This window comes from Macaca fascicularis, chromosome 9 (genome assembly GCF_037993035.2).
Source record: "Macaca fascicularis isolate 582-1 chromosome 9, T2T-MFA8v1.1".
Lineage (NCBI taxonomy): Eukaryota > Metazoa > Chordata > Mammalia > Primates > Cercopithecidae > Macaca > Macaca fascicularis.
The window spans coordinates 73,893,155-73,911,874 of NC_088383.1; the positions used below are offsets into that span (position 1 = coordinate 73,893,155).

Below are 18,720 nucleotides of genomic sequence, written 5' to 3' on the forward strand. Positions count from 1 at the left end.
GCTTTAGGAGACCGCTTGAGCTCGGGTTCCAGACCACCCTTCTTGACAAAAACTACAAAAAGTAGCCAGGTATGGTGACGCATGCCTCTAGTTTCAGTTACTCAGGAGGATCAGGTGGGGGCACTGCTTGAGCCCAGCAGGTAGAGGCTGCAGATTGTGCTACTGCACTTCAGCCTGGGCAACAGAGTGATACCCTGTCTCAAAACAAACAAACAAACAAAAAAACAAAACAAAGAAAAGAAAAGAAAGTACAGAAAAGATAAGAAACCAGCCTAAAATCATATAGCTAGGATTCCAAATTCTCTTGAACACTATGTGATACTACCTTCTGAATGTCTAATCCAGTTGTCTATATGACCTTTTTTTAAAAGTTTACTGCTTTAATACTATTCGCTCAAAAAACCTTGATGTTTCACTTTCTTTTTTGTAAGAGTTGAAGTTAATCTTTTCTGCTTTGATCAAGTACAGCTAGAAATTCATACTAACCTCAGAAACCACATAACACTTCATTTTAAAGAAAGAAAATATGGGATATATACATTTTAATATCTGAATTTAAAAATCAGAATATAAATTTTACTGTTATTGGCTCCATTATCTTTTCATATACCATGGACACCACTTGGCATCTTGAGAAGTGCTCAGTCCTTTTTTTTTGAAGCCAAGATTGTGCCACTGCACTCTAGCCTGGTCAACAGAGTGAGACTCTGTCTCAAAAAAAAAAAAGAATGTAATTAATTTACAAAAGTGAACTGAGGAACAAATTCAACATATCCTTTCACACCTGCTGGAATTTATTTTTATTTTTAGTTACAGATTTTGCCATCTTCCTTCTTTCCCATCCAAAGTTCTTTAAATTATTTTTAAAACATTTACTCAGTTGTCTCTCCTCTTACAAATTAGCAACTTTAGTTCTTTTTTACATACCACAACCCTAAAAAAAAAACATCTGGCTTTGGTATCTGAAATATTTTCCAAGGCATTTCCATTTTGAGTATCTCAGTACTCTGTTTGGCAGCTGTGTGTAAATGGTTAGTAGATGTTATAAAGTATGCTGAATTGGTATGAGAAACAATCTTGTGGATTGCTGAACTTCTTTATGTGTAATAGAGTGGTAAGAAGACAGTGGACTTTGGATATAGACAGTCATGTATTTAAATGGAGGCTTTCCCACATAGTTGATGGGCAACTTTGAGCAAGAGACCAGTTAACCTCTCTGTCAGTTACATTCTCAGTAATATTGGGACAATAGGTGAAGTATCTAGCTCTACAAATTATAGCTGTTTTGCATAACTTTGAGCCCTCTACTCAGTTTATGAAAGGAGTTCTCTGCTGTCATATACATGATCTTCTTTCTTCGTTTGCGTGAAAAGCTGCAGACTAGTATACCCTCTGTGTAATTGTTCTCTCCACAGCCCTTTCCTTCCCAGTTCAATTAGCTGTAAAAGTCTCCTGTGCTATCTCTGTAATGAGCAACTAGCCCAGGTTAAATACCGAGTCCATTAACAAAGAGAGGCCTCTAGTTCGATTTCACATATCTGAGTTGTCCTGTGTTCACAGTGATTCACCTCATTCCTGTGCTGTAAAATCCCTTGGGCTCTGTCACATAAGTTCCAGCTGTAGGCTTGTAAATTGTTAATAGCATATATTTTTCAGTCAAGAAATTTTACAGTGCTACTCAGTGTGGTTAGAATAGGATGGTAAATATAGGTCAAATTTTATTTCATGGTCAGGATGACTTTATTTTTTTAATACTAATGTGGATATCACTTTATTTAATGCAACATAATTTTGGAGACCTTTTTCTAAGGAGCCATTCTGTACTCTTTCTTAGAGTAGTTACTAATTATCTGAACTCATCCATATTTGATTGCCTATATTAATATGAGTGGCAAAGCAACTATTTTGCCATAAAGTTAAAAAAATTATGTAAATGAAATGGTATTGAGACATCGTTGTTTTGTTTTATTGTGCCTAGTACATAATATCTAAAACATTTCTATGTATTCCTCATTTGCTACTTCCAGGTGTTCAGTGATATTATTACAGGTTTTAACTGTTTCTTTGTGTATTTTGTTTTGTGATATGTATATTTGATTGGTTTGTTCATATAATCAAACAATGTCAATGTTTTTTCTTTTTCTCATCTTCTGATTAGGATTTCTGGCAGGTACTGATTCAGCAGCATGTGCTTTAAATTATTTAATGCTCCAAAATCCATAGTAATGCTTCAGGAACAAAAGTTCAGTGCATGATGCATATGTTCTTGCCCTGCTCCCTTCAGAATGATTTCGTTCCTGTCACTTTAAATTAACATGCTTTATCTTTAATATGACAATCCAAGCACTGCACAAAGTCCTTGAGAATTTAATACCCAGCATGATTGAAAAGGAAGTTTTAACATTATATGTTACACAAAAGGTTAAGAAACGTTGTTTTAATCACTCTTATTAAGTATAAGAGGTACTTATTAATTGAGTCACTTAAATGGTCTTACTTGGAGGCCAGGTCTGGTGGCTCATGCCTGTAATCCCAACACTTTGAGAGGCAGGGGCAGGAGGATCGCTTGAGCCCAGGAGTTCGTGACCAGCCTGAGCAACATAGCAAGACCTCATCTCTATGAAGACATTTAAAAACAGTAGTAGTCCTAGCTACTCAGGAGGCTGATGTGGGAAGATCGCTTGACCCAGAAATTGGAGGTTATAGTGAGCTATGATTGTGACACTACTCCAGCCTGGGTGACAGAGTGAGACCCTGTCTCTAAAACAAAAATAAAAGTCTTATTTGGGATATTATGTTCCTACTTGAACTGTAACTGATGAGACAACAGTAACTTCAAGTTAAAAATTATTCTTTTCTTCTTTTGAAATTTCTTACATAATAAATACAAATAAGCAGTTGCTTGGTTGCACTTTGCGCAATAAAATAGCTTAAGGGGAGATAAATGGGACACCAAGAAAGACTATTATTTTGCTTTTCTGAGCTAATCAATGACTTTAACTTGGAAAAGCAACTAAATATTTGGAGAAAACCATGAAGAGAATATGTATAGGCTGGCAAAGGAGATCTTCAAGAACACTGCTAAAAGTACTTTTTAAATTGGTCTTTGAAGGCTTGGGCTCTTTAATGATAATTTATAAATTATTAAAATTTATTCATTAAAAGATTACTCTCACATTTCTGGTGGTTGGCAGTCTTAAAAATATAAATTAAACTGAATTGTAGTAATTAAATATAAATTAAGCTGAATTATAAACATCATTTGGTTTAAAATAGCTAATGATATAACTAACGAAGACCACAGGGTGCCCTTTATTTGTATAGTACACTTTTTTTGTACTTCTTAATGGAGTGTATTTTTTTTTTTTTTTGAGACGGAGTCTCGCTCTGTTGCCTAGGCTGGAGTGCAGTGGCGCGATCTGGGCTCACTGCAAGCTCCGCCTCCCGGGTTCATGCCATTCTCCTGCCTCAGCCTCCCGAGTAGCTGGGACTACAGGCACCTGCCACCACACCCAGCTAATTTTTTTGTCTTTTTTAGTAGAGATGGGGTTTCACCGTGTTAGCCAGGATGGTCTCCTGACCTCATGATCCGCCCGCCTCGGCCTCCCAAAGTGCCGGGATTACAGGCATGAGCCACCGCGCCCGGCCTGGAGTGTATTTTTGGTAGTCCCCTTACCAGACCCTCAAATTAGGTATCCTATTATTGGTACAATAGATTATCTTCCTAAATACCTTTGCCTTTAACTGCATTCTGAACCAAACCAACAAATACATTAAAAATTATGTCAGAGTAATGTATGGATGATCCCATTATCAATGTTTCTAATCCTGGGAATTCTATTTTAGAGTACCGAGTAGATCAGGTAAGACACACCTGTGATTGAGGCCAGCCACTTCCGGTTTTCTAATTATGGTAGGACAGTTTGTAGAGGGTAGCTAAAAACTCTTCCTCTCCTTTAATAATTGTATGGCTTACGGCTGGAAGATTTAAAATGGCTGGACTTGGATAGGTGTCCTTACTAATTAGGAATAGATTCGAGAGGCAGCAGTTGGGAAGTGCTTAAAAGTCTCTGGAATCTGCAGCATTAAGTAGTCAACATTAGGTGACAAAAGAGCACCAGTCTTCTTTAAACTCTCACTATTTAAGGTAATGTCCTTGGTTGATCAGGGATTCAAAATCAAGCTTTTCTGTATTCTTAAGGCTATCTTATGAATAAACTTTTTATATTAAAGAATAATAAACCTTTTCTTAGGTAGTGGGAGAATTGTTTACCTATATTGGGTTCTATGAATATCACTCATTTTGGTGGCACTAGTATGAATCCTTTAAGCTTCCAAAGGTCAATGAACAGTTACTTTGTAGAAGAGGCATTTCTTGCTTGCTTCCTTGCAGTGACTTGTTCTTTGCATGCTAAGTTTCTATTGCCTGTGGAAAGTCTGGGATCATTTTGTTTTCCTGGTACCATAGAATGCTGTTCTTCAGATGCAGTTTATTAATGCTGTTAAATACTTAGCCTGCTGTGAGGAGTATCCATAATGTCTCTTTCCAGTCTCTGAGTTCCACCACTACTAAAGTTTGTTAATCTAACCCATGTGTTTGATTATTTAAGTTGAGAAAATAAATAATAATATAATCATTAAGTGTGCCAAAGGAGGGTGTAGTTTACTTAGTTGTCTCAAATATTCAGACTCCTATTAAAATATCTTTAAATCCATTTTTATTTTAGATTATGTTGTGTTTGAATTTGGGGTCAATGAACCCATTTGATTTATCATTGTTGGTTTGAAAACATAAACATGACTAACCATTGCATTTCTTACACCTTCATCTTTAGCTTTTTCATCATAAAACAAGATTCAAAATTCACTTTGCTATCAGACAATTTTCTTTAGTTCCAGGCTAACTTCTTTTTTCTTATATTTTAGCACATTCTAGCATGTTTTAAGGTCACACAATTAAAGTTCCATAAGAGGTATACTAAACAAGTTATTTCTCCTTCTATTCTGGTAAAACGAGTTCTCAACTTAGCCTGAACATCTATTTATGATCTTTGGTTGTAGAGAATGTGCGAGGATAGTCCTTTATTTGCATATTTGTTTTTGGCATGATGTATTTTTTAAAATTCTAAACTTGAATGAAAAACTTCACCAATTACAAATTAATCTAACATTTATTAATTAAAAATTAAAGAACATTACACTCTTGAAGTGATGCACATTTCAAAATGATCAAAATATGCATTTGAGGAAGTGAAAGCCTTAAAAAAAAATGTTCGCCTATATCATTGGCTTGGACTTTCTTTCCTCTTCAACTTCAAGTTAAGTTAGCAGATACAAACTAAGCCCCAAGGTCAATATTTTATGGTAGTGAAGTATTTCAAAAATATTCAGTCCTGGTTAACGTTTTCCAGAAATTGGGAACAATATAGATATCAGTGTGTTCCTGTGTAGTTGATACAATGTAACATAAAATGATTCATGACATGGGCTCTGGAGTCTCCTGCCACTTAATAGTATTGTCACCTTTGGCTATTTATGTAACTTCTCTAAACCTGAGTGTTCTTATCTGTAAAGTGCAGATAATAGTATGCAGTGAGGACTTAAAGAGATAATGCAAATATAAAGTACCTAGCACAGTGCCTGGCATTTACTAAAGAGAGTAAATCAAATGAGATGCTAACACCTGTAACTGAGGTCAGCCACTTCCAGTTCATATACTTCCAGAATATGCGAAGTATAATGCTTAAGTTCTTCATGGTCTTTAATGGTGTCTTTAATGGTCAGTGGTCCTTAAGGGATACTTATAAATGTTTGTTTGTTTTCAAAATTGATTTTAAAATCCTTCATCAAAACGGTTTCCTGGGAGGTGATAGTTACTAAAACAGTTTAGATCAAGGTTGTGAATGGTGATCCTCAGAGTGAAACTTTAAGTTTTGTTCTTATGATACATTTTTTTCTTATACAATTTTTTTCCAAGTGAAAGGAGGTGAAATCACTATATTGACTTAGTTTTCAAGATTTTTACTTGAGACTGGTTTTACATTAAGTGGTAGAGAAACCTTTTATAACCCAAGTGACTAAAACCAACACTGCTGCTCATCTCAGGACTGTTCTTTTTAGCAATGATCCATTTGAGTGGCCAAAGTTCAAAATTAAATTCTTAGATTTAGGTAGCAGATAATCAAGTCATAGAACACAGATTCCCCTGCTCAAAGCTGTTTTGAAGCTAGTATGCAGAAATAACATGGTAGAAAATAGTAGAGTTGTAGATTTTCTCCTTCCAGAGTTTTGATAATACCTTGTTCAGATGCCGAGTATTAAAACAATCCTTTTCAGTAAAGTTGTATCATTTCTTTAAAGTTAATGCGATTCCAGTAGACTTTTAAAATGTTTTATTACTGCTTTTTAATCAAATCATCTGCCACTGTTTTTTAAAAACATCTTCATTTGTATCATCTTCTCTGAAGCCATCTAGTTAATGAGATGAGAAAACCTTTGCATTCCAGGTATTTGGAATTGTTCTCACAGCTGAGGTGGTTAGAATTGGGACTGAAAAGAGAATTGCTTTCTGGCATAGTGAAGTTTACAGTATCTTAAGCATTCACCTTCCAGTTTGTTGCACAGTAATTTATGTGTGTTTGTCTCAAATGCAATATTACCTTTGAAAAGCTTAGAAGAAAATTTGACTCAGAAAGAGGAATCATAAACTACTTCAAATTAGAAGCATTTTGATTTCATTGTTATCTGACATATCCCCAAATTCTACCCTTCTGCAAGTTCAGAGATGGGGTGGGGAATAAGAGTAACGTATTTTAGCTGTGCAACATTTTTAATTTGATTGGAAATAGTGTGATTGTTTAAGATTGATGTTTTACCAAGGCTTTGGCATCAATCCATGCACCAACTAGATAATGAAGTGTGAGCATTAATTGCATGGGAAAATTGCTGAATTTTGTCTTTCTAGCACCCCACCACATACCTTGACCCCAACCTTAGGTAGAAATACTATTTATCATTTGGAAATGATATGCCAAATTGTATTTCCCAGAAGAAGCATATTATCATTAATTTGTTTTTGATGTACAACCTCAACTATTACTCAAGGGATTTAGATAGACTATGAAATGTATTTCAGCAATGTGGAGAAATATTAATACTAAAATAATCCAAAGATTTCAGTCCCATAAAGGATGACACTTTAATTTAAATAGTAAAGCTGTGTTCTTCATCAGATTTTCTATATGCCAAAGATGTTTTGAATTCTAGATGATATGTAAACATTGATTTTGCAGACATAGTCCATCAACTTCTATTAACTAGAAAAAGTTTTTTTGAACTTTATAACTTCAAATTAGATCTTAACTAGAAGAAATGAGAAAAAGTTTCTAGATGTGATTTCTGTCTTTGGTTTCATATACTTGAGTCCCAGAAGGCAAAATTATTAACCCTATTTTGATCAACCCTGTAACTAGTTAGGATTTACTGTTTGAGCACACTTAGCACTCATGAGTCTGGAAATCCCAGTCCCAGTGCCCCTCATGGCACCGGCAACTTTAACCATGTATTTTATAAGTTTATGTGATTGCTCAGAAACCAAAGTGTGGGTGCTTCAGCATAAAGTCATCTGGTACAACAATCTAGGTTTTTGACTCACTGTGAAGCGTACCATTTAGACATGTGTAGTGTATAATTTGCTATATAATAAGTTTACTTTCAAGTCTTTCTGCTTATCTAAAAAATGAAAATATTGAGGATATGGTACAGTTGAGATCAATATCAAAAACCTGTAATAATGTCCACTTGCCTTTACTTGAGATCAGTAATTTGAATGTGTTGGTGATACTGTACCTACAACTACATTTTAAATTTTGAAATAAATAAGATCTAAGACTAGTCATATCAGTGAATAGTAAAACAGTTATATTTTGTTCATTTAAGCTAGTGAGCACATTGCTTTAAAACATTTTGCATAATTTTGTTCTCTGAAAGGAGTAACATTGGTCAGTAAATTGAATAGAACTACCTCTGGGGCAGTGAGAGGAAATGAACATTATTACCAGTCTGATAAGATTATGTTCTTCTTGGAATATGCCTCCTTATCACCCCTGAAGTGTATAAATGGTGTTTGCTTAGGGGAAAAAAATGACCTAAAATTTAGTAAAGGATTAAACACCATCCAAAAGATTAAATGAAGGATCATTTTACTTGACATTTTCTTTCTTTAAAAAAAAAAAAAAATTATTTCCATAGGTTTTGGGGGAACAGGTGGTATTTGGTTACATGAGTAAGTTCTTTAGTGGTGATTTGTGAGATTTTGGTGCACCCATCACCCGAGCAGTGTACACTGTACCCAACTTGTAGACTTTTATCCCTTACCTCCTCACCCTTCCCCCAACCTCCGAGTCCCCAAAGTCCATTGTATCATTCTTATGCGTCTGCATCCTCATAGCTTAACTCCCACTTATGAATGAGAGCATACGATGTTTAGTTTTCCATTCTTGAGTTACTTCATTTAGAATAATAGTCTCCAGTCCTATCCAGGTTGCTGCGAATGCTATCAATTTGTTCCTTTTTATGGCTGAGTAGTATTTCATTGTGTACATATTCCACAGTTTCTTTATCGACTTGTTTACTGATGGGCATTTGGGCTTGTTTCACATATTTGCATTTGTGAATTGTGCTGCTATAAACATGCGTATGCAAGTATCTTTTTTGTATAATGACTTATTTTCCTTTGAGTAGATACCCAGTAGTGGGATTGCTGGATCAAATGGTAGACTCAGGTCTTTGATTTTAAAACACCAGCTAAGAAGCAGCCATAGGCACAGAATAATCTAAAAGTTTGTTTTTTAGTGACTCCCATTTCCTCCTAAATTTTGACATATTTATTTTATGTTCTTCCTAGCTTTGAATAAGTTGAGAGATCAAATTTGATGGTTTTATGATAATTTTTGTGTCTATAATTACTGTCATGAATTTTGTAAGAATCTTCCTCAGTTTTGGATACTCTATAAATTCACTTATAAATTCTTAAGAGTTAGTAAATAGATACATAATCCTAAATGTATCTGAACCACTCTTTAACAAGAGCATGCCTCTGAAAACATACAAGCAACTTCTCTCCCTCTCTACTTCTTTACCATCCCAGCTGCAAAAGCATGGAAGAACAGTGTAGAATTTTTTACTAAAGAATTAGAAACCGCACATCACAAAATGACATATAGACCAGTGGAACAGAACAGAGACCTCAGAAATAACACCACACATCTACAACCATCTGATCTTTGCAAAACCTGACAACAACAAGCAATGGGGAAAGGATTCCCTAACTAATAAATAGTGTTGGGAAAACTGGCTAGCCATATGGAGAAAACTGAAATTGGACCCCTTCCTTACACCTTATACAAAAATTAACTCGAGATGGATTTAAGACTTAAATATAAGACCTAAAAACATGAAAACCCTAGAAGGAAACCTAGGCAATACCATTCAGGACATAGGCGTGGGCAAAGACTTTGTGACTAAAACACCAGAAGCAATGGCAACAAAAGCCAAAATTGACAAATAAGATCCAATTAAACTAAAGAGCTTCTGCACAGCAAAAGAAACTATCATCAGAGTGAACAGGCAACCTACAGAATGGGAGAAAATGTTTGCAATCTACCCATCTGACAAAGGGCTAATAGCCAGAATCTAGAAGGAACTTAAATAAATTTACAAGAAAAAAAAACCCCATCAAAAAGTGGGTGAAGGATATGAACAGGCACTTCTCAAAAGAAGACATTTCTGCGGCCAAGAAACATGAAAAAACCTCATCATCACTGGTCATTAGAGAAATGCAAATCAAAATCACAATGAGACACCATCTCATGCCAGTTAGAATGGCGATCATTAAAACGTTAAGAAACAACAGATGCTGGAGAGGATGTAGAGAAACAGGAATGCTTTTACATTTATTATATACTTTAATTTTGTAATGATCAGAATAAAATACCACTCAGCAATAAAAATGAACTACTGATGATTACAGCGTTGATAAATCTTCCCCACATTATGCTGAGCCAAAGGAGCAGGACACCAAACTATATACTAGTGATACCATTTATATCAAGTTCTAGAACAGGCAAAACTCATCTATGGTGAAATGGTAGGAATTTATTATGGAGGGGCATAAAAGAACTTTCAGAAGTGATGGAAATGTTCTATATCTTGATAAAAATGTGTATTATACATTAGATTTTTGCATTTCAACATATGTAGATTTTCCTTAAAAGTAACAAATGTTGAACTCTAGATGATATGGATATGTTTGTTTTCTACAGAGATGGGATTAGCAGTTGTGAAACTACTGTTTGTGTATTCTAAGCTTGAGTAAATATATTGATGATAATGGGAACCAGGTTTCTCATTTTTGGAGAAGGTAGTAACAAGTGCATGAGGGATAAGACTAAATTGTATCCTAGAAAGGAATTATAGTTATCAACATGAATTCATAGTTTGTGATAGATAGATATGAATCTAATCACGAAGAAACATCAGCCTAATTCAGAATGAGGGATATTCTACAGTATAACTCACCTGTGCCCTTTAAGACTGTCAAGGTTAAGAAGTACAAAGAGATAAAAAAATGACAGAGCAGGGAACTCCAAAACTACATCCCTCCATTAAACCAAAAATTAAGCTGCCAAAAACTGTCAGTTAACTTGTTCAGATCTGTAAAATCTAATCAAAGACTTAAAACAACCAGGAGAATGCTTTAAAAGAAAGAAGCCGCTAAAATTTGTTCAGAAAACATTGTATTTTAGCTTACCTGGTGACCACCCCAACTCCCCAGTGCAGTGGCAGCCATAAGGATGGCAGCCCTTGTTCCTGACAGAACTTGCTGGTGTCAGAATGAGCAATGTGGATCATGTTCTTGGATGACTCTGGATATGGGCATCAACCTGTCTGGTGGCTCCCTAAGGAATCAGCTTTGAGGCTTGCCCTTGTTTCACCTGCTTCAGAGCTTTTAGGGGGTTGGGGCAGCAATTGTCAAAAAAATTTAAAGGTAAATAATACTCACTGTAGCAGCCTGGGATAAGCAGCAGACAAACCAATTAGCCTGGGAAGGAAGAGTCTTTGTAAGGAGATACATGGGAGAACAAGTGATTTGAAATGCTTCACCATGTACAGGGGAGTCTAGAAGGCTTAGGGATGAATGAATGCTCAGAAGAAACCTTAAAAGATCCTGAGCTTTCATGTCTGGCTGACATTTAAGCCCCATGCAAGCAGGAATCTTAAGGTTAAGAGAGAGTTGTAAATGGTCTTGCTAAGTAAGCATTGAAGAAATGCCCAATGCAGAGCCAATCTGAAAAGATCCAGAGAGTATTTTTCCCCCTTTGGCTCCAGGCATTTAAGGAAACCTGTCAAATCACTAGTTGCTCACTAAGGTGAACAGACTTGAGTGACAACATGTGACAAAGAATATAATCTTTACAAGAAGAGTTTAATAAAGTCACTAAACAAACAAATATAACCCCCAGCAAGTAGCAACAACAAACCCCGAGGAAGGGGAAGAATGCGATTTCGAGAGTTACCACATTATAATATACAAAATGTCCAATTTAAGCAAGAAATTATGCATACATAGAAACAATCAATTACAGCCCAATCACAGAAAAAATAAAATAGGAAGTATCCTTGAGGAGGCACAGACATTATACGTACTACTCAAAGACTTTAGATCAACTGCCTAAAGTGTAGTTAAGTAGCTAAGAGGAGGATGATGTATGAACTAACAGAAAATTTCAATAGATACATATAAATTATTTAAAAGGTACCAAATAGAAGTTCTGGAACTGAAAAGTACAAGAGCTGAGTCGAAAAATTGACTAGAGGGATTCAACCATCTAACTTGAGCAGGCTGAAGAAAGAATTAGTGAACTTGACGATATAGGTCAATTGATATTATCTAGTCTGAGGCAGAGAGGAAAAAGAATGAAAAAAATGCACAGAGCTGAAGAGACTTATGCTTTAAAATGTTTATAGTGGCAGATTTTGTTGTATGCATTTTACTGCAATTTTTTTAAAATTACAAAAATGTAAACGATTTGGTACTGGCATAAACACAGACAGTGGAAGAAAATTGAGAGTCCAGAAATAAACCCACACATCTGTGGTTAATTGATTTTCAACAAGCATGTCAAGACAGTGGTAAAAGGTCATACCATTTCAACAAATGGTATGAGGTCCACTAGATACTCACATACAAAAGAATGAAGGTGAACCCCGTACTTCACATTATATACAAAATTTAACTCAAAATGGATCAATAACCTAAAAAAAAAAAAAAAAAAAAAAGCAAATGCTATAACCCTCAGTAGAAAACTAGGGGTAAATCTTCGTGACCTTGGATTGGTAATGAAATATTAAATATAGCATCAAAAGCACAAATAATAAAATAAACTGGACTTCACCAATATTTAAAACTTTTCTGCATCATAGGACATTATCAAGAGTGAAGAGGCAACACACAGAATAGGAGAAAATATTTGCAAATATATATATGATAAGGATCTAGTATCCAGAATATGTAAAGAACTTAGATTAGAACTCAACAACCAAATGAGAAATAACAAATTCAAAAATGAGCAAAGGATTTGGATAGACATTTCTCCAAAGAAGATATACAAATGGTCGACAAGCACATGAAAAGATGCTGAACATCATTAGGTATTAGGCGAATGTAAATAAAAATCACAATGAGATACCATGTCATATCCGTGAGGATGGCTATAATTTTTAACAAAAGAAGAAAAGGAGGAAGTACTGGTGAGGATGTGGAGAATGTGGAATCCTCTTACATTGCTTATGGGAATGTAAATGGTGCCGTAGTCCCAGTACTTTGGAAGGCTGAGGTGGAAGGATTGCTTAGAGCCCAGTAGGTCAAGGATGCAGCCCTGATCTGTGATTGTGCCACTACATCTCATCCTGTGCGACAGAGCAACCTCCTCCTGTCTTAAACAAAAAACAACCAGCTGAGCGTGTTGGTGCATGCCTGTAACCCCAGCACTCTGGGAGACTGAGGCACGCATATCGCTTAACTCCAGGAGTTCAAGATGAGCCTGGGCAACATGACAAAACCCCATCTCTACAAAAAATAACAAAAATTGACTGAGCATGGTGACACGTACCTGTAGTCCTAGCTACTGGGGAGGCTGAGATGGGAGGATCACCTGAGCTGAGCCCCAGAGGGCAAGGCTGCAGTGATCCAAGATCATATCACTGCACTCCAGCCTGGGTGTCCGAGTGAGACACTGTCTCAAAACAAAACAAAACGAACACCAAAAATATAGAGCAGCCATATGACCCAGCAATTCCTGTCCTTAGTACATACCAAAAGAATTGACAACAGGTACTCAGATACTCGTACATGAATAACCAAAAGGTGGAAATAACCTAAATGTCTTTGAGCATATGAATAGATAAACAAACTGTGGTATATACATACAATGGGGTTTGGATCATAATCTCAAAAGACACAATCCCAAAAGATCAAAATTCCTTGTTACTTTGTTATCTTTATTTGGGAGTTAAGTATGGCTTAAGGATCTGTGTATGGGGGCTGGGTGTGGTGGCTCACGCCTGTAATCCCAGCACTTTGGGAGGCCAAAGTGGGCAGATCACAAGTTCAGGAGATCGAGACCATCCTGGCCAATATGTTGAAACCCCATCTCTACTAAAATACAAAAAATCAGCCAGACATGGTGGCAGGCACCTGTAATCCCAGCTACTTGGGAGGCTGAGGCAGGGGAATCACTTGAACCCGGGAGGCAGAGATTGCAGTGAGCAGAGATTGTGCCACTGTATTCCAGCCTGGTGACAGAAAAAGACTCTGTCTCAAAAAAAAAAAAAGAAAAGAAAAGAAAAAAACAAAGGAGCTGTGTATGGATGCCAGATTGACAAGGGGTTAACTTGTGGACTTAATTTTAGGTATCAGTAATTTTAAATGTCAACTTGACTAGATTAAGGAATACCTAGAAACTTGGTAAAGCATTATTTTGGGTGTTTCTGTTAGGGTGAGGAGATTAGTGTGTGAATCTGATTGGATTTAGATGGGGACAATACTGCCCTCAATGTTGGTGGGCACCATCCAATCAGCTAGGGGTCTGGTGACAACAAATGGGTCTCTGTGAGAGCTGGGGCAGACTTTTCTCCTGCTGCTTTGGATATCAGAAATTCGACTTCAGGAAAGTGTATTATTACAGGATTGATTGTGTGTAAGCATTGTGCGTTTATGTAAAAACGTTGAAACTTCCTCAATAAATGAAGAAATGACCTTTTTTTACCTCTGCATTTGTGAAAGATAAAATTTCTCAAGATCTCAGCTCTTTGGGCAACTGTGTATGCAATGATGACTCATTGTGGTTTTTAACTGATCTCATCAAAAGACTTAGGTTTGTTCTCAGGGTATTTCAGATGACTGCAGTTATAAAGCTGGGGCACATACAATTACTAACTATATTTATACATTTCCCCTTTGAGCCATTTCTTTATGAACATGGTTCTTCTGCTCAAAGTCGTCTGTCACATTTTTATGTTTCTCAAATCCCCTTTAAAAATGTAAGCAAATATTTTTAAAGAATTTTTATTTTTTCCAAAATTAGGATTTTAGACTTTAGGGATTTTGATCTTTGGGGATTTCAACATTTGGGATTATGGTGTTCAGTGTGTATTTTGGGGCGATTATGATCAGCACCCCATATAGTGGAATATTATTTGGCAATGAAAACGAATTAAATGTTGATTCATGCTACAACATGGTGAACCTAAAAATCATTATGTTCAGTGAAAGAAGCCAAACCTAAAAGGCCCACGTACTGTGTGGTTAAATGGTTAAAATGGTGAATTTATCACAATCAGAACCAATAAACCTCTACAGGAAAAAATAAAGAAGGACAAAGAAAGGCTGTTCCCTAATAATGGAGATGAAAAAACATAATAACTAAACGGAGTTTATGATTGTGGATTACATCCTTGATCAGGGTGAAAGTAGCTGTAAAGGAAATTATTGGGACAGTTTGCTAAATTCGAAAATGGACTGGATTTGGCCAGGCACAGTGGCTTACATCTGTAATCCCAGTACTTTGGGAGGCCAAGGTGGGTGGATTACCTGAGGCCAGGAGTTCATGACCAGCCTGGCCAACATGGCAAAACCCGTCTCTACTAAAAATACAAAAATTAGGCCGGGCGCGATGGCTCAAGCCTGTAATCCCAGCACTTTGGGAGGCCGAGACGGGCGGATCACGAGGTCGGGAGATCGAGACCATCCTGGCTAACATGGTGAAACCCCGTCTCTACTAAAAATACAAAAAGAAACTAGCCGGGCGAGGTGGCGGGCGCCTGTAGTCCCAGCTACTGGGGAGGCTGAGGCAGGAGAATGGCGTAAAAACCCGGGAGGCGGAGCTTGCAGTGAGCTGAGATCCGGCCACTGCACTCCAGCCTGGGCGGCAGAGCGAGACTCCGTCTCAAAAAAAAAAAAAAAAAATACAAAAATTAGACGGGCGTGGTAGCGTGTGTCTGTAATCCCAGCTACTCGGGAGGCTGAGGCTTGAACCCAGGAGGCAGTGGATGCAGTGAGCTGAGATCGCGCCACTGCACTCCAGCCTGGGTGACAGAGCGAGACTCCATCTAAAAAAAAAAAAAGGACTGAATTAGATAATAGTATGTGTATCAATACTAAATTTCCTGGTTTTATTAAATGTATACTGTGCTATAAATTATGTATCAGAATTACATTTTGGTGATTTTAGGCTTTAGAAATTTTGATCTTTGGGGATTTCAACGTTTGGGATTGTGAACATTAGAGAATGTCTTTGTTCCTAGAAAATCTATGCTGAGGTACTTAAGTATAAAGGGACATGATGTCTTCAATTTACTTTCAAAGTGGCACACTGAAAAAATACAAGGCAAATTGTGTAATATGTAAACTGTTGGTGAATTGGTAAAAAATATGTAATAGTACTTCATACTAATCTTCAACCTTTCTGTGGGTTTGAAGTTATATCAAACTTAAATTTTGTTACTAACAAAATTAGATTTGTCCTTGTGTTACCTTCTCAGCATCAGCATGGCCCAGATGATTGTTAGAAAAGTAATGTTAGGTATGCTTCTTTGGCTTAGCTTCCTCATTTCACTCTATCCTTAGACTTTTGTCTGTTTCTCAACCTGTGGCTTCCACTATGTTATTTATTTTAATTATAGCAATTTCCCCATAAGCTTATTACATCATTATTATTAAGTATTAGCTTCTATACACATATATTGTTATGGCTGGTAATGGTCAGCCTTTGGGGACCTATTCTCATTTCGTGTATTTTTTCCTGTTCACATATTTTACCTTTGCAGTACCTTGGGTAATGTAAAAAGTGCGACTATTTTTTTCTTTTATTTTGAGAAATTTAAATATTAACTTCCTGGTGGAAGACTTTGCTGTTCTAGTTCTCATCCAGTAGCTTTTTTTTGTCTGAAATTTCTGTTCAGTCTCTTGGTAGAAGATCAAGTGTGGTATGAGATCTGACCTTAATAAGAACATACTGGACTATGTTCATTTTTGTTGTCAACCAAAAGAAGTAATCTCTAAATGCTATCAAGCAGGACTATGCCTTCTGTCAGCCGCAAAAGAAGTCAGCAAAGTTCTCCTAAGTAGAAGCGCCATCAAAACCTAGTACTGGGTTATTGGTGTTCACCTATGGACTTTACCCTGTCCATAGCTACTGTTTCTTATGAACAAGTAAATCTAGTAGAGGCTATTTTGAATGCGTTTATTGAGAAGATCCTGCAAACTGACTTCATGATGATTCGTGTGGTACTTGCATTTTCAGTTGGTTAACCAGTTTTCTTTCCTTTGTGGTTTATGATGGGATCTCCACTAGACAGAGGTAACCCATTGGATAGTTGTGTAACTGGATGCTGGTGTGATGGTGCTTGTTGGTTTAGTTTTCATGATACTCCTCTTGAAGTTATGCCTGCAATGCTGCCTCTTACTTTATGCTTGCATGACATTATTACTTTGATTGTGCTTTATTGGTTTGGGTTTTTTTAATCTATTTTTTTATACTCAGAATAATTCCTTAAATATTTTTGGTGGTCTAGAACTTGTGGAAATTAGTTTCAAGTCTAACTTTTTGGTGGATCCTTTTCAGTTTTTGAAAATATATTCAATGTCACAACTAAGTTTATGCTTTGGCTAAGAATTCAGAAAACAGAGTAAGTTTGTTTAAACACCCAGGAAGAGACCACTTGCCAGGCAGACAGTTACCACGGCTGAGAACTAACTTTCTTTGTGAGATTTATAAAGAAAAGAAATATATATTTAGAGTAAAAACCAAGTTGTAGAAGACAGTTTCATCAAATAGCTGAAATTTAGGAGCCTCCATTAAAGTAACAGTAGGTATGATTAAATTGTGCCGAAAGTGTGCACAACTGATCTGGCATTGTATTTCAGAGACGCTGTTCACTCTGCATCCTGTTGTGTATTCTGAAGCTAAGATTCTTGGGGTTATAAAGTAAAATTCGTACTTCAGAAATTGGTTTTCTGAGCATTTGTATAGGCCTTGGAAATAGTTGCTCACTTCTTTCTTATCACTGTCAGTCTAGTTTTTCTTGGACAAAACTGATTTCCTTTTAGTTTTTTCATGTGTTTGTTTGTTTATTTGTTTATTCCACTTATACCTCTGTAGAAGAAGGTGGATTGTTTTTCAAACTAAGAAACAAAACCTGTTCTGAAGTGGGCCTGTATATGTGCAATGGCAGAGGCTTCTAACGTTGAAATTATTTTCTAATGTTCATATTGAACCAATGTTAAAATGAAAACATAATTTTTGTCTTGAAATTTTCATCATCTTGAAAACTGTAAAGGATCCATTGATTTTGAATGGCCATCAGAGAAATGCTTATGGTAAATAGCATAAAACTGTCAGATAAATGGTGATTCATCTCTCACTATTTATATTCTAATTCACTTATATATTTTTGTCTTTTGTTGGAACCCATACATTTTATAGAAAATTTCCCAGGAACGAGAAAAATTTGCTGATGAAGGCAGTATATTTTACACCCTTGGAGAATGTGGGCTCATATCCTTTTCAGACTACATTTTCCTTACAACTGTTCTTTCCAGTAAGTATAAATGTTTTCTTTTTCCATTTGGAGAGCGGATACAGGACTATAAACATAATTGTTTATATGTTTATAAAACAGGACATATTGGTAGAGTTAATGAATTATAAGTTACATAAAATTTCATTTGTTTTTAATTTACTAAAACTTGTGTATAGAACCACCTGAGAGAGTCAGAAAAAAGAAAAAATGAAAGTATCAAAGTTAAAAACAAAACAAAACAAAATGACTGGGCACAGTGGCTCACACTTGTAATTCCAGAACTTTGGGAGGCCAAGGTGGGCAGATCACTTGAACTCAGAAGTTCAAGCCAGCCTGGGCAACATGGTAAAACCCCATCTCTACAAAAGCATACCTGTAGTCCTAGCTACTCAGGAAGCTGAGGTGGGAGGATAACCTGAGCCTGGGAGGCAGAGGTTGCAGTGAGCTGAGATCATGCCACCACACTCCAGCCTGGGTGACAGAGTGAGACCCTGTCTCAAAAACAACAGCAGCAAAAAAACTAAGAAGTGACATCTACCTTTAATTGTGTGTAACTCTGTATTCTGTCAAGGTAAGTCA

The 18,720-nt window shown here is 36.4% G+C and overlaps 1 protein-coding gene across 5 annotated transcripts in view; it reads left to right on the forward strand.

The window, feature by feature from the left end:
* MICU1 (mitochondrial calcium uptake 1) overlaps window positions 1-18,720 on the forward strand; it is a 264,556-nt gene that overhangs the window by 99,153 nt on the left and 146,683 nt on the right. For 4 of the 5 annotated variants that reach the window (XM_065520916.2, XM_005565558.5, XM_005565557.5 and 1 more), the window contains exon 6: window positions 18,045-18,159. In XM_065520916.2, coding sequence (XP_065376988.1) covers window positions 18,045-18,159 — 115 coding nt within the window. Of the gene's footprint in view, window positions 1-16,800; window positions 16,920-18,044; window positions 18,160-18,720 lie in introns of those variants that run through there. The other variant, XM_074001855.1, reaches the window with a different exon arrangement.